The sequence below is a fragment of the Amphiura filiformis genome, chromosome 8 (assembly GCF_039555335.1).
Source record: "Amphiura filiformis chromosome 8, Afil_fr2py, whole genome shotgun sequence".
Lineage (NCBI taxonomy): Eukaryota > Metazoa > Echinodermata > Ophiuroidea > Amphilepidida > Amphiuridae > Amphiura > Amphiura filiformis.
In genome coordinates this window covers 44,276,394-44,303,401 of record NC_092635.1, presented here as the reverse complement: position 1 = coordinate 44,303,401, position 27,008 = coordinate 44,276,394, and the positions used below count along the sequence as shown (strand labels likewise).

At 37.4% G+C, this 27,008-nt stretch overlaps 1 protein-coding gene across 1 annotated transcript in view; it reads left to right on the top strand.

The window, feature by feature from the left end:
- The window catches only part of LOC140159570 (unconventional myosin-IXb-like), a 152,133-nt gene that overhangs the window by 112,915 nt on the left and 12,210 nt on the right, over positions 1-27,008 (top strand). Inside the window, exons 15-33 of the mRNA XM_072183061.1 lie at positions 346-558; positions 2,155-2,194; positions 3,059-3,166; positions 5,761-5,952; positions 7,785-7,907; positions 8,900-9,049; positions 9,691-9,878; positions 10,421-10,912; positions 12,148-12,327; positions 14,111-14,408; positions 15,334-15,795; positions 16,370-16,486; positions 17,241-18,076; positions 18,176-18,434; positions 19,382-19,538; positions 20,242-20,502; positions 21,166-21,400; positions 22,043-22,174; positions 24,669-25,907. Of these exons, the coding sequence (XP_072039162.1) occupies positions 346-558; positions 2,155-2,194; positions 3,059-3,166; positions 5,761-5,952; positions 7,785-7,907; positions 8,900-9,049; positions 9,691-9,878; positions 10,421-10,912; positions 12,148-12,327; positions 14,111-14,408; positions 15,334-15,795; positions 16,370-16,486; positions 17,241-18,076; positions 18,176-18,434; positions 19,382-19,538; positions 20,242-20,502; positions 21,166-21,400; positions 22,043-22,174; positions 24,669-25,907 (5,682 nt within the window). The remainder of the gene's footprint in view (positions 1-345; positions 559-2,154; positions 2,195-3,058; positions 3,167-5,760; positions 5,953-7,784; positions 7,908-8,899; positions 9,050-9,690; positions 9,879-10,420; positions 10,913-12,147; positions 12,328-14,110; positions 14,409-15,333; positions 15,796-16,369; positions 16,487-17,240; positions 18,077-18,175; positions 18,435-19,381; positions 19,539-20,241; positions 20,503-21,165; positions 21,401-22,042; positions 22,175-24,668; positions 25,908-27,008) is intronic.

Genomic DNA, 27,008 nt, shown 5'->3' with positions numbered 1-27,008 from the left:
TATAACAGGTGTTTGGCACTAAGAGGTGTTATAAAATGAGCTATCATAAATTTGAATAAGTTGTACATATTGAATGCTTGGAACACAAAACAGTCAACTGCATTAAGCTGCCTCGTGCATGGGTTAACTGCTATGGTTAAATAAAGGCAGTTAACCCTTTTACACTCATCTTCATTGTACATACCATCAGCTATAAAATACATGTAGAAAAAAAAGTAGTGACTTCCCATTGCCATTTTTGTTCGCTAAATGTTAATTTTTTACATAGTTCAGAATAACTTTTTCCCTTTTTTTTGTTTTGTTTGTTTGTTTGCGTGTTTGTTGCCTTATTACCTTTCCTCACAGGCGGGGTGCCAGATCCAAGCATGTTTCGACTGGTACCTGGCCGGCATGCATGGACAGCCAAGACGCCTCCTCTTCCGCCTATTCGCAACTCGCCCCCTTACTAACAAGCCCTCTCCTGAGCCCAACAGGGCGGCATAACTATCATACCATCAAGCCAGATATGCTGAGTACTAGATACGACAATTCCTTGCGCAGAGCTACCAAAGTGATGAAGTAGGTCTACACTCGTATTGTTAAAAATGCACAGGGTTGCCAGCCACAAATTTTGTGGGGCACAACCACTTGAAACGTTGCACAAATCTGCCCAAAATTGATCAGAAATCAATTTAATGGATATTCTGAAACCAAATTTGGTTATTTAAATAACGTTTAAAATGTTATTATTTTTTGTGATTTTTATCTTAAATTGTTGATTTTGTACCAAATTTCACTGAGAATGTGGTAAAATTAATGTTTTCCCGCTCGAGCTTCAAAATAGCCACATCACACTGGCCATTTTCAAATTGAGGGATGAGGTTTAGAGTCAACTATTTGTGGGTGTGGCAGCCCTGATATGGGCTAATCCAGTTGAAATCCATATACCCCCTATGGGAGACACGACTTTAATCTCCCACACAGGGAGTGTGAATATCAAATGGGGTTACCTGAATGGGTGGCTCCATTTGAAATTCACACTCCCTCTGTGTAAGATTAAGGTCATGTCTTCCATAGGGGGTGTATGGATTTCTAATGTAATAGCCCCATGCAAATAGGGTGTAATGTTTTATGATAAATTTTGTCAAATTTAACTTTTATTTTTATTATCTTCAGATTTGTTAATCAAAGAAGAGCAGGTTTCACGCTTTGAAATGTTCTCTTTATCAATTGGTGCATTCCGCTTATTATATAATGAACTAAAATAAGAAATAAAGTTAAGAAATACGAGCACCCTATGGTCAATAAATATGAAATTACATGCTGTAAAAACTGGAAGCACCTTTCAAAAACTCTTTCTGAGCAAGCTATTGCAAAATATTCCAACCACATCCATTCACAATCTCATCCAAGCTAATAATCAATATCCAATATTTATCATAATCAATAGGGATCAATATTTTGTATGTATTGTTCATCAATTAACACAACAGTTACGAATATTACATTAATTTTTTTGTCATTTGACATCACTCAAGTTCAAATTTTGAAGCATGGACATCATTAATTAATAATTTGTTATTTTGACTCATTTATGTTATATTTTTCGTTATAATTTTGTTTTACATTTGTGGCATGTATGGTTTTAATGGGATATTGAGTTGAAATCCATACACCCTTATGGAAGACATGACCTTAATCTCCCACACAGGAGTGTAGATTTCAAATGGAGTCACTCATTTTGGTAACCCCATTTGAAATTCACACTCCCTGTGTGGCAGACTATGGTCATGTCTTCCATAGGGGGTGTGTGGATTTCAACTTGAATATCCCAACTCAGTGGTCGGTTTATCTAATCAGTGCTAAGAATAGGATATCAAAAAATGATATTTTTGAATGAAACTGTTTTTCATGCTGTGCTGCATGGCAAGATTCCTTTCATCCGCTGTGGTTTAAGTACCCACAGAACAAGAAACGCTGTAAATGATACAATTGGGCAAAATCAATAAAAATTGATAGTAAGCATTCATGTAAATATTGTATTTGATGTAAGTTACTTATTTTATGCATAAAATGATTTGGTTGAATATGAGTCTTTTTCAGCCTTGTATTTGTTTTAAAGATAGTTTGCTTACGTGTTACCAATTTGTGTGATTTTTTTCCCCTCTTGCTCAGGAGAAACAGGTCTTTCCGTGGTAACAACCCACCAGTTAAGGTAAGATTCAATATGCAGGGCTGATCCCCACACTTTTAAGCTGAGATGAATATACCCAAAGTCACCCAATTTGTATCCTAACCATTGGTTTCTATAGGACAGGAGACTTTGGTGTGTCATGGGAGCCAATGTTAACCAATTTTTCATAACCATTGTAGGCATAATCAGTATTGTGAAAATGAAAACTTGGCAGCATATCGACCCGAGGCGCGATTTGAGGGATGATAATCCAGAAAGCGTGGATAAATGCCGTTTTATTATTATTATTATTAGAGGAAACTGAAATAAACCAAAAAATCAGTTTTGGGAGGAAAAAAACTTTTTCTTTCTTTCTTTTTTCAAATTTTATGTTTTTCCTGACCTTGCAAAGTTCTTAACCCATCTCCCAAACCTTAGTATAAAAAATAACTATACAAACCCACCCAAGCCCAACTAACCCAACACCCTTGCCCTAACCCCCAATAAAAGGGAATTAGGGGTGAATTGATTTCACATAAAAATTTAACCTATATTTAGCATGTTTACTGTTATTGAATGCATGAATATATGATAATAAAGTTTAGATTACCTTACTTAGCCGTACATCTCATCAAAATGGCCATTTTTATTACTGATTATATGAAGAAAAACCCATATTATTATGCCATAAATTGGGCCTTGTTCAATAGTTGCAAATATTGATCTATCTGTCAATTCCTTTTCAAATCTCAGGAAGCAAGATATTGATCATTTGAAGACAGCATTTGAACTTCTACTCATTTTATTTTGTGGAAAATTTTCAAAAACTTAATCCTAGGTTATAGTGTTTAAAATGTATTAATTTTCAATTTTTCATACTTTTTGGAAATATTTTTTATTGTGCAGTGTCTACGAGATATTAAGTCCATGAAGAGATTAAAAGGCATCAGTAATATGATGACAAGGCGACCTTCATCAAAGAGAACTCCACCCACTGTTAGCTCACAGTTCCAGGTAAGTTTTCTCTTTATAGACTCAGAGATATACCGAAGACAAAATATTGTAAAAAAAATTTTAAGTTGCTATAAAATGGTTGATAAATTGGAAAATTACCTTCAAAGCAATTTCTTGCAAGAAATGTAGACAAAAGATATTCTTTTCAGACATTAGTTTAAACAAAATTATTGTAATTGGGGATTGACAGATCTTTCAATGTTCCTTTAATCTGCAGATCACTTATTAAAATATGATTGATTTAAACTATTAAGAAGTGCTAACATCAAGGACATGATTGTACGTTCATCCCTACCTCCAGCCCAACCTCCTCCCAGAGGCTCGATTGCATGTGGCTCATGTACTTTATGTAATCATGAGATCCACTCTAAACCTAAATGGGGTGGTGGCTCACCAGTCGCACACACCAAGAAAGGGTCGTCTTTCACTAGTTCTTCCACAGGTGAAAGTCATGTCATCCACAAACACCTCAGTTGTCAGAGTGAGAATGTGGTCTACCTTATCACATGTGCTAATTGTCAAGTGCAGTATGTGGGAGAGACTGGTCGTAGCCTGGAAACCAGACTGACTGAGCATTGTGCCGATGCTCGTCTTAACAGAAATACACCAGTAGCTAAACATTTCAACCTCCCAGGACATTCTGCAAATCACATTACTGTCATGTGTATTGACAAACCCCAAAGACTGACACTTTCATGCGAAAGAAACTTGAGAAAGACTGGATCTCTAAACTTCAGACAACCCAACCACTTGGCTTAAATGTTAAAGATTAACATGCCAGTGTATCTTTAGGCCTATGGATCTTGTTAGCATTTATTACTGGACCTACATGTAGGCCTATATGTTTGATGTGTCAATTCACATTTGGCTTTCTTATTGTAGGCCTCGTTGTTTGCTAATATTTTTCCAGCTTTTAGCAGTCCCTGTATCACTACCTATTTTGGCATATTTCATGTCAATTTGCAACGGTATTTCACTGTGCTTTGGTTTTAGTGATTTTGGCTTTATCACTTTCATCCGCAGGCCTATATCTGTACATGCACTGAAATTAAATTTTATCATGCATGGACCACATGCTTTCTTACTTTCTGTTTTTCTCCCTCCCCTTCTTTTCAGTATGCATATTACACTTTAATATTTGAGACCTTCATTGACTTGTGTTTTATCCAGCAATTTTTGGCTTATTTTTCACTATACATGTATTGTGTAGGTCTATAAACATTATTTGTTCTTTATTTAATATGCATTACTTTTCTCATAATATTGCAGTTTGAGTGACATTAGTCCACTTATCCTATCTATTCATTCTCTACAACCTCTATTGATTGCGACCCCACTTGACATTCACTTCCTGTCAATTAGGACAATACCCTATTGTCCTGTGGTGGTGCTTATTTACATATAGTGTTTCCCAGTCTAACTTTGTAGTGAATTTGCTCTCAATGAGAGAAGACACAACTTATTTTGCTCTGAGTTTGCTGTCTTTTTTGCTACTTATTTCAATTTGAACTTGCCTTCAATTTTTGACTTGAATTTGTTTTTAAACTACAGCATGTAGTTTTTGTTGTTTGCTTTATATTTTGTTGTCTGTCCCTGAAGAAGAGCAGTTTATCTGCTCGAAACGTCGGTTGTTTTTTGTCTGTTCTGTGTTTGACTGCTATGTACACAGTGATTTTCATCACTTCCAGTGTACTGTTTTCCTGACACTTGTGTGGGCTCTGGAATTGGCCATTTTTGGCAATCGAACTTTGCCTGTTTTGTGCCTACTCTGGATGTTTGGTTAAGCGTGTCTGTTTATATGCACAGTGATTTTCATCACTTGTTCTAGTGCAGTTTTGTATTACCATTGATCCTTGTTGTTTTTGCAGGTTCAGCACTTACTTCTGTGGGCCTTGGAACTGGTAAAATTTGGCTATCGAACTTTGCCTACTTCTTCTGCCTACATTTGCTGTTTTTTGTCCCCCTGCATACTGTCTAGTCTGCATTTTACTTGTTTCCCCACATCAAGTTGGTGTACCTTGCTTTTTTCTTTCCTATTATTGATTGATTATTAACTACTGCCCAGAAAAATTAGGCACTGAGACTTAAAGTGAATATGATAGACAGAGAGATTTATGGTGCCAATCAAATTTTATTGAATGGCATTGCCTGGCTAGTCTTATTATCATAGCAATATTCACTACTGAACAAAATCAATCACTGTATTGATGTGAACTTTTGATATGTGCAAGCTTCAAGTTTAGTTTCAAGTGTTATGTCAGTGACATATTATAATCACCAGACCTCTTCAAACATATTGATAAGCACCATTGTTACATATTACATGCAGAACATATTAATCAATTTTAAAATGAGAAAAATTGATGTCATTAAAGTACTATGGAGAGGCACAATGCCATATATCATAATGTTATGGGTCAATGACCTCCTAACAACCAAACTTTCCTTGTTTCATTTGTGTGTAGCCTGAATAGTGGGCACATGGTTTCTTCCATAATGTGCAGGAGTCATGTAACAATATGGAGGTGTGGATGTATATAGGGGTGTGTGGATGTATAGTGTTATGCTTTCCAAAATTGTTTTTGTTCATACAGCTTTCCCTGAATAAGCTTATGGAATCATTGAACCAAGCCAATCCGTTCTTTGTAAGGTGTATCAAATCAAACAATAACAAGGAAGCTTGTAAGCTCGACGAGGAGCTCGTCATGAGACAACTGCGGTATACGGGGATGTTGGAAACGGTTAGGATACGACAGTCTGGGTACAATGTTAGGCTAACGTTTGAGGTAAGTCAACCTTGAGTAAATGTGATGCTGTATATAATTGGGCTATTTCAGTTGAAATCTATATGCCCCCTATGGAAGACATGACCATGATCTTCTACACAGGGAGTGGACATTTTGAATGGGGTTACCTGAATGGGTGGCCTCGTTTGATATCTACACACCCTGTTTGGAAGATTAAGGTCATGTCTTCCATAGGAGGTGTTTGGATTTATGCTGGAATGACCCAGTATTACCATCCACTACAAATGGCCTGTAATGTCAGCATTTTCACTTCTTGAGATATTGGGTAAGCAAATTCTGCTCAAGATGAGCTGTACAATAATGTGTTACATACATGTCCCTTTTGCAAGGGAGTAAAAAAAAATCAATAAATGGGTTGAGGTATCTTTTATTTTATTTTTTTTGTTAAACACACAACATCCAATAAACAACAAATAAATACACCTAAAAAAGGGTTTTAACTTTGTTTTTATCCCCATGGGGATGTTGTGTAACATTTTGCTGTTTTTAAATTTACCCTTTGATAGTGTGACACACTTTTGCATTTGGATCCATCCTTTGGTTCACTGCTGTTCAATGGACCATATTTCGAAACTAGCTCTGCCAACATTGCAGCTGCATTTGTGATGTATTTGGTCACATATTATTGTAACTTCAAGTAACTTACATTGTATTTAGAGAGTCTGGATATAGCCATGTTTGTGTGTCACTCATGGAGGGCAAAATGTGGTCATATATAAAATATTGCTGGTTAGGGTAACAGGCTGAATAAAATTAGGGTTGGCTTCTTTTTTTTTACCATGTTGTTTCTAAAGGAATCAATGTTTTGGCTCTGTTCTAATGCAGGATATGCCAAATAAATACACTCTAGGGAATGCCCCCCCCCCCATTAAAATGTGACAAATATAAAAAATTGTGAAAAAATACACATAATAGTCATATATTATTACTTGATTTTCAAAATAATACTGAAGTAAACAAATTTTTGTTATGTTGGAAAAAATACAATTGGGTTGAGGGTAAATAAATTTTTTAGGAAAAGTAAGGAAACGGTTTGGGTCTGTGTTTTTATTGGGTCAATCGTGTTACGCTAAACAAACAATTTGTTTTACACCTGAATTTAATGATGGTGAATAATTGCAGCACATGATTTTGATTGTTCAATAAAAGAATTTTTTCTTGTCAATGTACTATTACATAATGTCGTAGTTTTTGCTCATTTATCATAATTATAATAATTATTCATGAAAGTTCATCTGTGTTGGTATAAATCATGATTTTGATTTAAACTTTTGATCCAAACACAAGGAATTAATTCCTACCTCGGAATTTTCAGATGGTACTCCATCTTTCATCAGCGAGTGAGTGACTGTATCAGGTCGTGATCTTTTTGACCTTTGACCTGATAACAGACTCGTGAGACTCCTGAGAGTTTGAACCGCCCCGTCTTTGTTGAGAGATGGTTGGTTGGCTTTGATGTGAACTGCTTCCTTGACTCCACGTTGGAACCACCTGCTGTCCCTATCGAGTATGTGAACTTTATCCAAGTCCACAAAATGTCCAGGAGACTCGATATGGATGTGGTTTGAGACCTCTGATGCTGTACTGCTGGGCCTCCTATGTTCCTGAAACCGTGTTTTTAAGGAGTCTGTTATCAGGTCAAAGGTCAAAAAGATCACGACCTGATACAGTCACTCACTCGCTGATGAAAGATGGAGTACCATCTGAAAATTCCGAGGTAGGAATTAATTCCTTGTGTTTGGATCAAAAGTTTAAATCAAAATCATTATAATAATTATTGTTCATCTGGTTTTTTGTGTGTGTGTGTGCAGGAATTCTGTTATCGCTACAAGGTGCTACTTCCCAAAGGTTTGAAATCCACATTACGAGACATTAAGACATTCCTAATAGACATGGAACTAGATCCAAAGCACTACCAAATAGGATTAAATAAGGTAAGCAATGTAGATAGAGCACTTAGAATGGGCTATTCCATTTAAAATCCACACTGCCCTTGTGGAAGATTTTGGAAACATGTTTCACGGGGGGTTATAGATTTCAAATGAAATGAACACATGAGGCAGTTCCATTTGAATTTCATACATACTTTGTGAGAAAGATTCAACCTGAATCTTCTACAGAGGGAGGGTGAGTTTCAAAATAGAGTTGGTTAATGTGCTACAGGGGTAGTCATAAGGAGCAATAATTAGCTGGCCCAAGAGCCAGCTGGGAAGGTTTCCAGCTGGCTCAAGGGCAAATTCACTGGCCCAGATATTCTAACATGTCATAAATTCATATTATGCCAAAATCCCAACTGGGCCATCCACACAGAAAATCTCCTGGCCCAAAGAGAAAACTAACTGGCCAGGGCCAGCGGGGCAGTGGCTAAATCGACCCCTGGTGCTAATTCCATTTGAAATCAATACTCCCACTTTTGAAGATATTTCTACAGGGGGGGGGGGTGTGGACTTTAAATGGACTAGCCCAATAAGTTTCTTCTTTAAAAGTTTAATTTGCTAATGTGTTTAATTCACACTCTCCTCAAAATGATAATCAACTTTTTATGTTCTGAGCATTCTGTGAAGTAACTAGCCATAGGAGTTATGGTTTGAATTGACACTTATAATATAGATATATTACTTTAATATATCTGATGGAAAAATCAGGGAAACAACAATTTTGGGAGATTCATGTTGCACAAGAAAAACTACAAGAGTTTCAATAATGAATCCTACAAAGCAGAGATTTAATCTCCTATCATCTAAACTTTACCTCTACTTTTACCTTCTCATAAAATGATTTGTAGATTTCCTTCCACAAATTAAGCGTACTGCGAACGTCCAGCGCATATTATTTTGCACAAGGTCCTATGTACACGCTTGATACACAAGGGACTTTGCAAAAGATTACAGTAGATTTAACATTTCAACTTTTCGTTCCTTTTCAGGTTTTCCTAAGAGAATGTGAGAGAGTGAAACTTCAAGAAGCTTTACACAACTACATATTGGAGAGGATATGTAATCTACAAAGATGGATGAGGGGAACGCTACAAAGGCGAAGATACAATCAGATACGGGTATCAACTATCACACTACAGGTAAGAAAAATAATCAAGCAATTCTGAAAATTAAAAAAAACAAACAGAAAAAACACTGATTGACATCGCCATATGGGAAGTTTTACTTCATAAAACTCGGTCATGATATTTTCCATTGCAAAGTTTTTCTGGGTTTTTTTTTGCTGCCACAATAAAATGTTATATTCTTGGTTCTCTGTCATATATTTTGATGCATGGTAGGCCCATGCACGTGTTCTAACACCGAGAGGTCGGGGTCAAAACCACACCAAAAAAAAAAGTTTTCGCTTCTTTCTTTCTTCCTTGTTTCCTTCCGTACACCAAAAAGCAACTGGGGTGTTAGGCTTAAGTAGAGAAATTAGCTATATGCATTTGAATGGGGCTTCATACAGCTTTAATAATACTGCTGTTTTCCTCACTTTTTGCAAAATTTTTCATGTCAAAAATACCTGTTGACAATTTAAAGACTAATTCTTCACTTTCAGGTAATTTATACACTATTTTAATTCTGTACACTTTCACTGGATCACTGAATATGCCTTTAATGATGGAACCTCAATTCAATGTTAATTTATCGCAAAGTTGTCTTTATGAAATCAGAACCCCAGTCAGTAACCTTTCAAACAATGAACAGTATTCTCATACAACCTCATCCTCCCCAGGCACATTTACGAGGGTACATATGTAGGAAGAAGTACTTACAACTCAAGGAACAGGAGATGAGACAATTTGCAGCAATCTACATCCAGAGTTACTGGCGTGGATATGTTGTACGGAAACAGATGGCCAAACTCACCCGTGGTGTCTTGTGGTTTCAGTCCTACGTCAGAGGCAACAAAGCTAGACGACTGTAAGTCATGTTGGGGTTCAAATGATTACCTTTTTATTATGCCACATCTTGTTGTGTTAGCTGCTTGGGTGGTCTTTTGTTGGTGTCTTGGTTGTAAGTGTAAGGTATGGGCTTGTATTTGTTTGTAGGGGTGGGTGTGTATGTGTGTGGGTGTGTGTTTAGTGAGGGCCGGTGGAGGATGGAATAAGGGTTTAAGGGGGAATATGTATTGGGAGTAAATGTGCAAAATGGCCTACTCCAGTTAAAATCCATACACACCCTATGGAAGACATGCCGTTAATCTCTCACACAGGGAATGAATTTCAAATGGGGTTACCTGAATGGGTAACTCCATTTGAAATCTACACCCCCTGTGTTGGATATTAAGGCCATATCTTCCATGGGGGATGTATTGATTTCAACTCCAAAAGCCAAAGGAAGGAAACAAGTATTAGCTTGACTCAAATTTCTCGAACACTTAACTATTTTTAACCAATTTTTATCATAAATTAATCATGTATCTGCTCCTGTGTTTACAATGATTTAACTGGTTTTTATTGCAGACTCGAAACACTACTTGATGAGCGAGAAAAACAGCGAGAAGAACAAGAAAGACTACTCGCTGCAAAACAGGCCGAGCTAGAAGAACACGAACGTTTACTCGAACAAGAACAAGAACGACTAGCCGAACAACTCCACCAAGAACGCCTTGAAGAACAACAACGCCTTTTAGAACAAGCACGACAACGGGAGGAGCAAGAGTTGTTAGAAGAACAACAACGATTGTTAGAAGAAGAAGAACAACAACGATTGTTAGAAGAAGAACAAAGACAACGTCAAGCTGAAATTGAACTAAGATTAGAGGAAGATAAAAGAATAATTGCTGCAACCAAAGAAGAGGTACCGAGTATATGGGAGAAGCGTGAGAGTAGAGATTCTCACCTGTCTGGTTTAGAGGAGGCCCATTCCTCCATGAGTGATGAGGGCATATTGACAACGGATGAATTAGATGATGATTTTGAGAGGAGGAGGACGACCACCATGGAGTCGGAAGAGTAAGTAATGACACGAAAACTTTTTTTTTTTAATCTGATAGAAATGAAGTCGGAAAGTTGGATGGTTGATATGAAGTTAATAGGTATTACTGAATGTGTTCAAAATGTCATTCATGTCAATGTGTAAAATTTTGTGGAATAGAATGGGAATAGATTAATAACGAAGATATGTTACATCCAATATCAGACTTCATCTACTAAAAAGTCTGTAACTGCCCTTAGACCCATGGTAACTCACTACAAATAACCATACAGGGATGTGCTACAAATATTGATCACATTTTCAGCCTTATGGTATACCAGTGACCCCTTTTTCTGGGCCAATTTTGTATACGGATGGGTCATTTTATTTTTTCAAATTTTGCAGAAAATAGCCACATTTTGTCTACTTACTGCCAAAATTCCTTGTAGCTAAAATTTTCTAAATTTGTCCAAATTTTTGGGAAATATTGAAAAAATTCTACCAATTTGTGTTAAATTTGGCCAACAATTTTGACTTTTGTATAGTGATGGGTCACATCCTTCCCAAACCAAATTTGAGTACCCTAGTGTGGTTTTAGGGTTATTATTAAGGTATGGATTAAGAGATTATGGCTAGGGGTGATGACCATTTATTTAGAGTTACTCAGAACTCTAATAATGACTAATTCAGCTGTCATGAATGCATGGTAGGGTGTAGTATCGGCAATGTACCAAAAAACAAACAGGATCACACTTTCTAGGTAACACATTTCACCCTTGACATCAGCATATTTATTTGAATGGTTAATTTCAGAACCGCCAATTTAAAAGACTTGATCACGAATATAAGAAACTGCAAATCTGCTCCGAAAAGTTAAAATTGCGATAAATCAATACTGCAAAAATCCCATGTTCTACAGTATACCTTAATTCTGTATTTTCAAGTGGCTCAAGAAATTGAAATGTGTATTTCGTGAAATCTGAAAGGCTGTATATACATGTAATGGGAGATTTTACCGGTATTAGTTTTTCATGATTTTATCAGGGTTTTTAAATCACAGTTCTGAAATGAAATGAAAAATCTGAAAATAAGAACCCAGCAAAATTTGCCACCTTACAGATCATATAATAAAGTAAAAGAATATTTTAATGTCAAGTTTAGTTTAGGCTCTTTCGTGGAAATGTACTAAAAGCAACAAAAAATCAAAATGGTGAAGAAGTGTCTACTTTTTCATGGCTGTATTAAACCTTTATCATCTTTGTTTTGTTAACAGGAGCAGTGGAATCCTAGATGGATCACTTGGATCAGATGAACTACTACTAGATGACGTCCCAGGGCCTTCAGACACCTCAACAACCACTATCACTCCTACCAGTGAAACAGTGGAACCTGCTCCCATGGAAAATCTTGTTTCTAAAACCAATACCTTGGACAGACTACGAGGATCCTCAAGGTAGATTGTCTATAAAGTACCAACAATAACACTGTTTATAAACAGATGGTTGTGGGACTAGCACATTCAGTGAAGCATTTCTCTGCTGGTAATAACAGTGATGTGGTTTGCCATCAAGATGTGTGAAATAAAAAATTTTATGGAAAGATCAAGTATCTGTTTGAACCATGTGTGTTGCCCTAGTTCAGGGCAGTGTTGCCAAAACTTTTCAGTGTCAAGGCGCGGCGCATTGACTCGCCAGGTCGCGGTAAAGGATTCTCAAGTAGCCCAATTTTTTAAGCTTCCAAAAAGCGCCCAATACCGGATATTTGGGCGGATTTACCCAATTTAGAACGCAAAACACCCAATTGGGCGGAAAAGCACTTGACTTTGAAACTTCCGTACTTACTGGGAAGTTACTGACCGATCAATAAATGGTCACAAAACCCATTGTAATTTCAATTTGAGCTTCAAAGACTCAAAACCTTTATAAATCGGCTAAATTGAAAGGAAAATACATCAAATTAGTGCCATGCCTGAGATTGGCAAAAGTAGCCCAATTTTAGACAAGTAGCGGCATGCTTTTTTGAGTAGCGGCAAGTGATCGCCAAGTAGCCCAATTAGCGCCTAAGGTGGCGTTGGCATCACTGGTTCAGGGTGTGATTTGCCTGGATTTTTCCAGATTTTCTAGATTTTTTGTGGTCAAAATTTACGCAATTTTATTGATTTTCAGCACGTTTTAGGGTATTTTTGCCCAATTTCACGCTGTTTTTTTACTATTTTACTATTTTCAGGATATTTAACAAGCTTTGAATCACACCCCTGCTAGTTGTATATTTTTAGCTTATTGTTTGTGTAAATTGAGACAAAAATGATGCCGGTTAAGTACAGATATTTCTGTTATCCTTGGCACAGTGAAAGTACTTGCACTTTACGTAAACAAATGATTTTGTGCTATAAATGAAAACACAGTTATTCAACTCATGTCCTTTTTCAACTCAGTTTAGTAATAATGAAATGTCATATATTTGTAATCAGTTGACAAAAAATGTATTCTACGGGCGGACAGATCTTTGAAGTAGGGTCAGGCGTGTTTTTTTTGTTGTTTTTTTTGCAAATGACATCAAAATGTCAAATGTCATCAAAATCTGTAAATAACTTTTTTGTTGTTGCAATTTTTCCCCTTGTTTTGCTCGTGTTTTTTTCAGTCAAAATGAATCTACTTTTTGCCCGAGACAGCTGATTATACATGCATACAACAATTTCTGTCAAACTCGGTCCACTTTTGGCCAAAAAACGGCTGATTTTACATGTATACAGCAAATTTGTATAAAAAATAGAAAATCTGGAGCAAGGAACAAATGTATCCCCATGCAATAACAGGATTCGAATTTCAGTTTCCTGAATGCTATGCATAATGAGTTGTAAACACATTTCAACAAGTTTTGACTTGAATAGTCTGCATTTAGTGGTGTACTCTGATGTTTTTTGGCCTTCTGCTGGAAAGTTTTGTAAGTTTAGCTTCCTCTCAAGGCTGTCTGCGCTGTATGGTCCATTTTCGTCTTTGTCTTCCCTCTCCCTATAATCATGCATATTCGTGTTATGACTTTTCTGGGAAAACCCCATTGGTTGCAAATTTGTTCTTGAATAACAAGTCAGGTTTATTAATATCTTGGCACCAATGCAAATAGTAGTAGCTCAGTTAGCTCTATTAACAAAAGAGGTCGAATCTGTTTCACGTTTCATCTGCAGAGACCCGATTTATTTCTTAATTTTGCATATCGTTTTCTTACCTCGTTACCAGAGTGAAGCTACTAGCTCAACAATACCAAGAAAGTCTACACACAAGAGCCTCGTCACCTACCAGGGCGTTTGACGAGTCTGCCGAAGACCACCTGAACAAATCCATTACGTTAGAAGCAGTAGATACAAGCGCAGAAGAGGCAGCATTGGAGGTAGCCAATAGGAGAGAAGAGGACAAGTTTAAGATGATCAAATCAACTTATACTCCATCACCTAGGGGGTCTACCCCTAATACTCCATCCCCTACGGGGTCACCGAGGGGGTCGCCAAAATTGTACAATAAACGTAAAATTAATAAGGTAAGGAAGAATTTTAAATTTGTGGTTGCTACCCCCAACCATAATCCTAACCCTAATTTCATTATCTAACCTTAAACCTAACCTTAAACTCTAATCCATCGTAACCCTTAAACTTAACCCCGAGATTAATCGCTTGTGGTAGCAGTCGTTATTCAATCTAGTCCATTTGGCTTCTGCAAGAGAGTGACATCAGTACTTGGTTGGAGTTGCTTCGCACAGGTACAGATGTACCGCCTCTGATCACGTGCGTAAACACACCAGTTCAAAGCATGCGATTTAATACTAGGTGCATTGGCATGTCACACACTGATGTCTCTCTCATGTGAAATGTGGTAGTAAATTGAGGTGTTTTAACATGCGATAAAGAATGATACCAATTAAAATCGTGGCATTTAGGTTTTGTAATTGGTGATTGGGATGTACCCAGGATTTATTATTGCAAACGGAAGGGCTAATTTGACAATTTTGTACAAGTGGACTCTGCAGCTAGATGGAGGTTACCTCACAACATGAAAAAAAAAATGAGATCAAAAATATTTTAGCTGTTGTACACTTTTATGCAATTTCAAATATATACAACTTTCATATAATAATTCATGAAAAGGATATTTTGATGGAAATATCAACATCGATTGCTGGAGTCATAGAAATTTTGGCATATACCAAAATATAACTTGCTGCAGTAGAAAATGTTGTGAAAATAGATTTAGACAGGATGCAGACACACTAAGATGTAAAAATAAACAAAAATTAGCTGTCAAAATACACTGAGAAACCGTTTTTCAGAATTTTGTCCAATATGAAGGAATATGCTAATATTGGTATTGTTATAATTTGATATAAATGCGTGGGAATATTCTGTGTATAAAAATAATGATCATGGCACTCATGATTTGTACTTTGTTCATCATTCATTTTCTTACAGTCACCAAGAAAGCTTCCATCTCTTCCATATCAGAGCAGCACGGACGACGAAACAATCAGCAAAACACCGTCACCACACTCGCCGTTCTTCTCCGACCAAGAAATCAACAACCAAGACAAGATTGAATCATCACCCAATGTACCCGGCAAGAGTGCTTTCAAGAAAGCTAAATTTAAACTCAAGAAACATTTTGGCGGCAGGAGAAAAATTTCCGAGACCAATCCGCCGACCGAACCAATGTTTGCTCCACCAACGAGAGCGTCTTCTCTTAAGATGCGAACAGCTAAGGAAGAGATTATTATTCCAACGCCGATCAAGCGTGGTAATCGTAGTAACTCTGTGAATAGGAATAGTGGGAGTAATATGAGTATACATGGGATGTCGCAGTGGAGTTATCCTACCAATAAGCTTATATCAGATACATGGGAATTACAGCAAATGGACCAGTTCTTAATGTCAAAGGTAACTTTTCAGAATTTTGTTTTTTTATTGGATGAAAATTCAGTGATGTGATTTGAATAGCTATACAATGGTTTCCCAAGCAGTGAGCTGCAACCCAAAGGGTACTCAATATGAATGACATGCAGGGATGTGCCGCAAACATGGGTTATCACAAGTTCAGCCATTTTGGCACAACAGCTGATAGGTGTATCCCATCATGCTCTGCAGTACCATAGTAGAACTGCACATGTCATAGAAAGTGTACACAAAATCCCTCACTTCAACTTTCAATTACTCGCTTATATCAGGTGAGTTAAGACTTTTGTTTGAAAAAATATGATCTCTAAAGTATTGTGAAACTATCCATAGCTCTCAATATCTAAGCGGCTCTTGTTTATATTTTGTATACATTTGCTAAGGAGCAAGCAGATATACTGCAATGCATGATGGGATACTCCCTTTAGCTGCTGTGCCATTTTGGTGTATGGATGTGCAATTTTGAGTCTTTGTGAATTAAGAAATTAAGAATCAGTAGCAACAAATTGTCTATTTATTTTTTGTTTTCAATTTAACTTGATTATATGTATTGTTTTAGATCAATGAAGTCTCCAAAACTGGAGGTGGTAGTGACAGCACAGTGGACAATGTCTTCCGACAGGCTATGACTGAATTCAGGCGGAATCTCATCAGCACATACTCAGTCACAATGCAGGTAAGATATATGCTGCTGTTATAAATAATAACCTTACTGTAACAACTTTAGCATCATGCGCATATTTTGAGGACCGGAGTAAAAGCAAGGGACGGCAAAAAAGAAGGGGCGGCAGAAGAAGAAGGGTCTTCACTTTTTCAAACCATCGGAAAAAAATGGGTCAACCTATTCCAACATTACTGTTGATGAAGGGGCGGTAAAAATAACCTTTTCTACAGCCCCCAGGGGAGAAGCGGCCATGGTACGTCACTGAGCATAGTACCTAAGACAAGTAAGCTAGGTGATATTTGTGCGACTACAGCAACTATTTATAAAAATATATAATATATAGTTAATCAAAACAGCTGAAGATAGTGCTCGATACATGCGTGGCTTGCAAATTGCGTGCGTGCGTGTATGAAAAGAAATAATTACGCACTTCATTGCATGCGTAGTTGCTGTGCCCATCGCGTTTCTCGCTAAACATGCGTGCGTATATACTGCGTCATTTGTTTTTAAACATGCGAGCTGTCATGCTTTTCTAGTGAACACGCGACGCTTTCAACGCTGTGAATTTATTTGTTTTGTTTTGGAGTTACAGTTCAGTGTTCAGCTATTTATCTGATGATGGCCGTTGTAGGCGTGAAACTCCGAGTAATAAATCATGCTGTTATAACATAATTACGCTGTTTTATGTATTTTATAAAAATATATATATAGTTAAATTTAACAGAACTGACATATTTCTCTTACCAATTTTGTCTACTTTGTTCAGGAGGGTAATGCAGTGGCGCTGAGGTACAAAGACATCATTTCCAACTTTGAGAATATCCTGACACACATAGCTAAGAAGCAGGAGCGTCAGGGTCACACTCAGTTCCCAATAACACTAGGTATCAATGCTTTCAGAGGTTTCCTGGATGAGTTTATGCACCAGTATAAACCATCAGATAAGAAGGTAAGAGTCATTGAGAACATCCTGACACACATAGCCAAGAAGCAGGAGCGTCAGGGTCACACTCAGTTCCCAATAACACTAGGTATCAATGCTTTCAGAGGTTTCCTGGATGAGTTTATGCACCAGTATAAGCCATCAGATAAGAAGGTAAGAGTCATTGAGAACATCCTGACACACATAGCCAAGAAGCAGGAGCGTCAGGGTCACACTCAGTTCCCAATAACACTAGGTATCAATGCTTTCAGAGGTTTCCTGGATGAGTTTATGCACCAGTATAAACCATCAGATAAGAAGGTAAGAGTCATTGAGAACATCCTGACACACATAGCCAAGAAGCAGGAGCGTCAGGGTCACACTCAGTTCCCAATAACACTAGGTATCAATGCTTTCAGAGGTTTCCTGGATGAGTTTATGCACCAGTATAAACCATCAGATAAGAAGGTAAGAGTCATTGAGAACATCCTGACACACATAGCCAAGAAGCAGGAGCGGCAGGGTCACGCTCAGTTCCCAATAACACTAGGTATCAATGCTTTCAGAGGTTTCCTGGATGAGTTTATGCACCAGTATAAACCATCAGATAAGAAGGTAAGAGTCATTGAGAACATCCTGACACACACACATGGGTCACACTCAGTTCCCAATAACACTAGGTATCAATGCTTTCAGAGGGTTCCTGGATGAGTTTATGCACCAGTATAAACCATCAGATAAGAAGGTAAGAGTCATTGAGAACATCCTGACACACATAGCCAAGAAGCAGGGCGTCAGGGTCACACTCAGTTCCCAATAACACTAGGTATCAATGCTTTCAGAGGTTTCCTGGATGAGTTTATGCACCAGTATAAACCATCAGATAAGAAGGTAAGAGTCATTGAGAACATCCTGACACACATAGCCAAGAAGCAGGAGCGTCAGGGTCACACTCAGTTCCCAATAACACTAGGTATCAATGCTTTCAGAGGTTTCCTGGATGAGTTTATGCACCAGTATAAGCCATCGGATAAGAAGGTATGCAGAATTTTGAAGTTTGGTAAATTTTTGATGCATCAGTCATTTAGGGTTCCCATGGAGCCTCGGAAAAGTCGTAGTACTTAAAAATTTTGGCAGAAATCATGAAAGTTTTATTTTGGTTGTGGAAATACCAGAGAGGTATCAAAAGCGGTGGAGGCGAAAATGTTGGCTACTCAACCTTGTTCCACTGGCAAATTTGTTTACAAAAATTACCAAATGCTAAACATACTTTAACATATATATTATCCAGAACTTTACATGGAAGAAAGAAACACACACTCACACACTTTGTGGTTGGCTGGGATATTCCAGTTAAAATCCCCTGTATGGAAGATTAAGGTCATGTCTTCTATAGGGGGTGTATGGATTTCAACTGGAATAGCCCAGTGCTTGCAAAACACCACAGACTACTTGATAATAGGGGGTGGTAAACTGCCATCTTCCATTTGTTGGGTTGATGTTCAAACCTGATATTTTTGCACATGTCCACATATACCGCTACCCAGCATTGATTGGTGGGGTAGGAAGGGGGGTTGAGTTGAGAGACGATATTGGTGTAATCATGAAGTAAGGAGCATTTAAAGAAAAACATAGAAACAGCTAGAAGACCGAGGATATAGGGGTGCCCCCAATACACAGATTTGGGGTTTTTCTACCAGAAGTCAATTTGTGCCGAAATTCCTTCCTACAAATGCAATAGGCGTATTGCATAACAAATGAGATTGATTAACCTCTGAACTGTGTTTATTGTTATACAATATTTTTATTGCATTGTAGGGAGGAATTTCGGCACAAATTGACTTCCAGTTGAGAAATCCGGAATCCTCATATTACTTTTGCAACAGGTTTCTAAGACAATTTTTTCTAGACCTCTTGCCTGTAATTATGCCTATACTGGCTATCAGTTCTTCTTGTATCAACATGATTTAATTTTTTTCACACAGACCAAAGAACAAAAGAAGAAGAAAGAGAAACACAAGGATTTGGAAGTGTTTGAGTACTTGGGTCATCGATTCTTTGGAACACAATTCAACATCCCTACTGCCTGTGAGCACTGTCAAAGCTTCTTATGGCTCATGGAGAAGGGACAAGTTTGTCAAGGTGGGTATTAATAGGTATTGGGTGAAGCGAGGTATGGGAAATTACCATGTGCAAATGTGTCATACTATAGTGGGTCTCATCTCAAGTTAAGAATAACACCACATGGGATTTCTCAGTGGCAGATTCAAATCATGGGCGCTAGTCTAATCCCACAGGGTGTACACACACGCATAGAAGGGTGATTTGTCCATATGCTTGGGATGCAATCGCATACATGAACTAATGGCATGGTGAGTCAATCTCAACAGCTCTCAAATTGAGACAAGATACAATATTTGTATTTACCCTTTGCACTGTCATCTCAAAAAGAGGTTCTACTCGCAAAGTGTGTGTACACCTGTGAAATGCATGCTTTAATTACCGCGTACGTTTTGTAGAAGCCTTCTGGCTCGTTGCTAGAGAAGCGGGAGATGCACATTTTGAGCATGTATTTGCAGGGAGAACCTTGTTTTGGTAGCAAGATGCTGGATCCGTGCAAAGAGCGAATATGTGAAGCCATAAGGATGAGTTAAGTATGACACTGAGCACAGGGTATTTCGCATATCATATTAACACTGAACTCAGTAACAAATTATAATGCATTAGGTCTTTTTATTAGGTTCCTGCGGCACATCATTGTCAAAATGTAATTCAGTAACCCCCCCCCATCGAAATCAATCCATTAACTTTGTGTCATGTTTTTTGTTCTTTCTTTTGTCGACAGTTTGTAAATTTGTATGTCACAAGAAATGCTGCACAAAAATATCCACCACCTGCTGTGGGAAACCCCAGGCAAAGGTCACAGGTCGTGTCATTGGTGCTGCCCTCACTGACCTTGTCACGGATGAAATCAAGATTCCAATTGTCTTTGAGAGACTAATAGGTGCAATAGAAATCAATGGGTTGTATACTGAAGGTATATACAGGAGGCCTGGGTCGGAGTCTAAGGTGAAGGAACTCAAACACACTATCAATACAGAACTTGGTGAGTAAAACAGAAAGCTTTTAAATATACTCCAATCGATCTTAAGACAGGGTGTGAGAGTTTTCAGCTGATTTCCTCTTTTTTTGTTGCCAAAATTTACGCATTTTCTTTTATTTTCAGCCCATATTTGGCGTTTTTACCCTGATTTTACTCTGTTTTTCAGCGTTTTTTGTAGTTTTCCTCTTTTTTGATCTGTGGCCTCTCACACCTCTGTTAAGAGTGTTGGCAAATCTTTAGAGGGCATGGGACCATTGCTGGAAAGAGGGAAGAGAATAAACATAATTACCTCAAAGGTACAATATTGCCTTCCATTAATTAAAATTACAGGCCTTTATTTAATTGTCTGAATCACAGTATGGTGTGGTCCATTCTATTAGAGCATTACATGTGATTACACAAATGCAAAATATAGGCAAATATTCAATAATTTTCTTTGAATTACACTTTTTTTGGGTGATAAATTTTTTCTGTGATACATGTAGTTACTTACGCTGGATATCATACAACCAAAAAATATGGGCAAATGATATTTTGTTATTAAATTATGATATTATGTTAATTTTGGATAATAGAATAGAAATAAAGTTTACTCGTGGCTGAATAATGTACCATCAGCCAGAAAAACATAAATATAATTTTACAATGATTTCCATTAATCCACAGATTTAGATTCAATAGATTTTGATAGCTACAACATTCTTGTCGTCTGCCAAGTAGTGAAATCCTTCTTCCGCGAGATGCCAGAATCTCTGTTAACCTTTGACCTCTATGGGGAATTTTTAAGGACAGTGGAGATACCCACCCATAGGGAAATGATGTACTCACTACAAGAGACCATCAATAAGCTTCCAGAACCAAATTTTGACTTATTTGAGAGACTTATTTTCCATTTAGCAAGGTAAGTGAAAGCCCAGTTTACTCCTTTTGAAATGCAAGTATGTAAGATACCTTCTAGTGTTGTCAAACTTGCATCTCTTGGGTACTCAAATTTGGTTTTGGTTGGGATGTGGCACTGAGAATTTGAAAGTGGACCCATCAATATACCAATTTTTGAAGAAATTTTGACCCGACTCATCACTATACCAAAATTTTCAGCCAAATTTGAAGGTGGGTCATAGGGGAGCATAACCTGGAGTCATTTGCACTCAAATAATATTAAGACAAATAAAGCTGACACACAAGAAGAATGGTATGGGTTTTATAAAGGAGATCCGTATGTGCATGATTGTTCTCGGGAGGAGGGAAATGAGTTTGTTTTTATATATTTTTGGAATTAACTCAAGAACTGCAAGACATATGGAAATATGAGTGCGAATATTAACTTCCTCGACTTATTTCCTATAAGATCATTGTATTGATATTAAGAGGTACACTGCAGTTGTTTTAGCAAAATGGCAAAAACTACAAAAAATATGACTCCTGTCATCCCAAGGAATTTCACAAATTTAACAATGACACTCAAGTTGTTGCCATCAAAAATGACAATTCAAGTGCAGTAATGACAGAAAGTATTATAACTGGTTTTTTTTCTATTCTCCAGAGTTGCACTCCATGAAGACTACAACAAGATGTCCCCTAATGGTCTGGCAATTGTATTTGCTCCATGTCTTCTAAAAAGTGCCAATAATCCTTCAGCGTGGGATACACTCCATGATGTAGCCAAACAGGCACAGTAAGTTACTCTTTTATTGTCTTTTTCATATTCTTCATCAGTTGTTATGTAGAGCTTTCTGTCAAAGATAAAAGGGCTGTCACAAATACAAACTTTTGTTAAGTTTCAAGTCTGTAAATGTTGTATATAGGTATCTAATGTGTATAAATTGCTATATTATGTTCAAGCATCCGATTGGGGATTCCAACATGTTTGTTTGGCCAATGGACAGACATTGGCAGAACTCAGCTGGGATATACTTTAGATAAGGTGTATTTTGGTGACAATTGGTGTAGGCCCAGCCAGAAAGGTAGAGAAGAAGTTGTTTGCCCAATTTGCCCAGTGATTGAATTATTTAAAATCGGAAAATGATCCTAGTTCTGAATAACTCCCAAGGGTATGAAGGAACTTAGTCAAAGAACAGAGCATAAATGACCTTTGAAGATCAAAATATCTCTAACATTAGATGGATTTGCAAGTAAATAGAGGGATCAAACTTGTAGCAATGTTTTAGGGAACCCAAGATTGGGACTCAATTGGTTGCTCATCAATGTACCTTTAATAAAGAGGAAGCCCTGCCAGAGCTGTTCTTCTGGGTGAACCAAACCTGCCTGGTTACCAAATAAATCAGTGACAAGGTTATCTCTGAATTTGACTGGTGCCAATTGCTGTTTTAATGTTATTGCATCAATTAGCACCTGTGAAATTCAGAGATATCCTTGTCACTGATTAATTTGATAACCAGGCGGTTCAATTCACTGCAGAAGAACTGCTGTATGATGCTTCCTCTTTAACTTTGATGCTGAGCACTGTGACCAATTGTCATGGTGATACAAGCTACTACTGGTATTAGTCCTTTTCAAAATTACTACTGCAGTTCATATTGGTTCAAATACAAAATTGGTGAATAATGGACTAGTTCAGCTGAAATCCATTTACCCTCTGTGGTATACATGACCTTGGTCTCCCACACAGGGGGTGTAGATTTCAAATGGATCCACCCATTCAGGCAACACCATTTGAAATGTTCACTCCCTGTGTGGAAGATTAAGATAATGTCTTCCAATGTGGGAGGGGGTATGGATTTCAACTAAGATGGCTCAATGTTTATCTATTGGTGGCAGATAAAAGAACATGGGCAATAAATGAGCACACAAATAGGTATGGATTTGTGAGTAGTAGTAGTGTCATAGTGATTTTCAAAAATTCCTGATTTACCCTTCTATTACTGCATGTGAATCCTAAAGTGTGACTTCACCTTGACAAACAAACCAAGTGTGCCAACCCAAGCTGTGTTTCCCTTGTAGAGATAGACGACTTTACACTTAGTCATTTTCACATAGTGACAAATCACAAATTACTATTAACCATCCCTTTGTGAATTATTCCAACCGATGAGGGTGATGTTATTGAATTTCATGCTGTGTAAAGCTATTACCAATGTCAATTTGTTTGTTATCAGCGCCTTATGTGAGTTCCTTCTCAGGTTACTTAGAGAAAGTTGAATGTAAGCTGGCATTTATCAAACCACAATTTGACTGCTTAGAGCACAAAAAAGTCAACTGCATAAGGGTGACGGCCTCATAACTGCTAAATTATTGGTCTAAAGTATATAAAAGTATACATATTTAGAATGGCAAAGACTTGATGAATTCATCTGTGAGATCAAATTTGGACAAAAATGCACATTATTTGAGACCCCCGCCAAAAAAAACCTTTTTTTTGGGCCCAAAGTTTTTCGGACCACATAAGAAAAAATGTTTGAGTAAAAAAAATTGACCTCCCAGATGGCTTCATCAAGTCTTTGCCATTCTAGATTTGTATACTTTTATATATGTTAGACAAACAATTTAGCAGTTATGAGGCCCAAAAATTTCCGTAATTCCTAAGTTAAGACCACCCTTAAACAAAGGATTTTATGCTCCAGGCAACCCATGCAGTTACACTTCTTGTGTTCCAAGCAGTCTAATTGTATAATTTGTATGTGTAATTAGGTTAATGTTTGAAACTTTGAATGTTAAATGGGAATTATGCAAACTGAAAAACGAGTTGTGTTTAAAATCCAATGACATAATTGAATATTTACAAAGCTGGATTTGTAAAAGTGTTATTAAGAAATTCAAAATCAGAATAATTGAGATAAATGTACGCAAAGTTGTCATAATGTTTAAAGGGACATTCAGAGGTCTGTAAAATCCCAAGCTACATTATTCCCCACACTTATTCATTTTTAGCACTTTAAGAATATTTTATGTAGTGACTAACCCTTACAATAAATAAGCTAGACACTCACATTTTGTGTCAAGTTAGTGTATGTCTTTTTCTTGATATTCTGAACAGAAAATTATGGATTGTACTTCCTAGATTTATCAACCATTTTTTAAGCGACTACAGAAAATTTTACACATGTGTTTGGTTTATGACGGATCTCTGAACGTCTCTTTTAATTAAGATGGTGAAGTGAATATTATTCTCCCATAATAAACCCACTTTATCATTTTTGTGCTACCTATAGCAATTCCAATAGTCAACAATCAAATCCACATTCCAAAATGGCTGATGGTGCCCCTAATCATGATGCCAAAAAGGAAGAAACTGAACAAGAATTGCCGTTGAGTCACAGAGTTGGCAAAACTATACAAGACAGAATCAAGCAACTGTCACCCAAGGTGCATCAGAAATTCAGTCGGTCGCCAAAATCACCAGATAGGATTGGTAAAGATCCACCTGCCAGATTAAATAGCCAATCACCGGAAAGAGTGGGCGGAGTTACAAGTAGGACTAGCCAATCACCAGAGAGGATTGGTTTGCTTGTGAATAGATTCAACGAATCGTCTCAAAGAAGTGATGTGCCACAACGAAGAACTAGCTTGTCGCCTGACAGGGTCGGTGACCTGGTTAACAAATTCAGCAAATCATCCCCTCAAAAAAGCGTCGTCCGCTCAAGTAGAGGTGACAGAATTCCTAGTCCAACAAACAAATCACATAGCAAGATTGGTGGGCTTGTTAGTAAGTTTAACCAATCACCACAAAGGACTAATATTGAGTCAAGGTGTAGCCAATCACCTGACAGAATTCGTATACCTAGCCAATCACCTGATAGAATTCGGATACCTAGCAAATCACCTAATAGAATTGGTGGACTTGCAAACAAATTCGACCAATCACCTCAAAGGACTAGTATCCACTCAAAAGAGTGTAGCCAATCATCAGATATAATGCATATTCCACAATCCAGCCCTAACAAATCACCGTACAAAGTTTGTAAGCCGCAATTAAGCCCTAACCAAGCACCAGACAGGACGAGTGCTGTGCTAGCCAAAGCTGGCCAGTCGTTGAGAAGGAACAGCGGGGAACAAGCAAGCCCTAGCTATGCCGCGGACAGGATAAGCGCTCTGCTAGGCAAGCCTGGCCATTCGTTGAAAAGGAGTAGTGCCGATCTAAGCAAATCTACAGATTCACCAAGAAGATTTGGCTTATTCCAAAGCCGATCCAGAACAAATACGCTAAGCAATAAGCCATTTTCAAGTGAACTTAAAGGTTGGGATTTTCCTTTAAGTTCCTCCAATTGGAGTCTCTGTAGTCAAACCAGCCAGGGGCAATCAGACCGAAGGAGTTCTGATACCAGCGACCAAACAAAAAAGATTCCACCGAAAAAGCCAACGAGGATGTTTGCGTCGAAAGCAGACAAGCTGAAATGGAGGCACGGGGAAGAAGACTTGCGGATGCCGTTGCTGTGGAAGATCTTTTGCGAGTAAATGCTCTTCTCTGTTTTTTCACGTTTTGTTCGTTCATGAGATGCCTGACGATGCATTGAAGCAACAAACACCTCACTAATAACTGCATCCTTATTTTGTGTGTGAATTAATACAAGCTGTGACGAAGTCTTGACAAGAGTCTAACTTGTGAATTAATACCAAGTCACTTGAGTGCGAGGAATAGTCTTGGCTGCAGTCTTGACAATCATCTCTGAATGAGCATTGGAAAGTGCAGTAGTTTTGTCATCGCTAATCACCGCCCATTCTGGTGTTGTGTGTAATGAGTGTTGTTAAATTTTCATAGTAAAATTTCATGACCCAAACAGTAAGAATATAACATGTAAATATTGTGGAATTGGTATCAAAATTTAACATTTTTACTCCATTCATCAAATCATTGTCATTATATAATCCATAACCATTTCCGATCTAACATACTGTAGTTCCTAGCCATACATCTATACACAGTTAATCTAACCATTTTCCAGTATATCCTTTTTCCACCCATAATCATAATCATGAAGTAAATTTGTCTCTGAGAAAACACAGATTTTTGGAGTGTAATGATTGCCATTATCATAATCATTACAAATTTCATCTATATTTGTCTCTGAGATAGCCAATTTCTATGTACAGATTTTTTGAGTGCAACGATCGTCATTATTATAATCATGAAGTGAATTTCAACTAAGTTTGTCTTTTTGAGCCAATTTTCTCTACCCAGATATCCCTATTTTCATAATTATCATTAAAGTGAATTTTAACTAAATTTGTCTCCATGAGAGCCGATTCCATACTTTATAGTATCATCCCATTCCACATTGTCAATTGTATTATAGCAACACTCATTTCATGCATATCTAGAATGGCACACAGACATCCCATATACTAAAGATCTCTGGAATGCAATCAATCAAGTAATCAAGCAAGCAAGTCATATATCATCCACCACCATCAGCTAGAATGGATTGATTCATCGGCCGTCATCTCAGCTAACCATCTTTAAATGTTACTAAAATCAAGAATGATTCAATGCTTCGTTTCATGATTTATGCGGCAGTCTTCAAACTGATATTGTAACTATTGCCTTAACAACC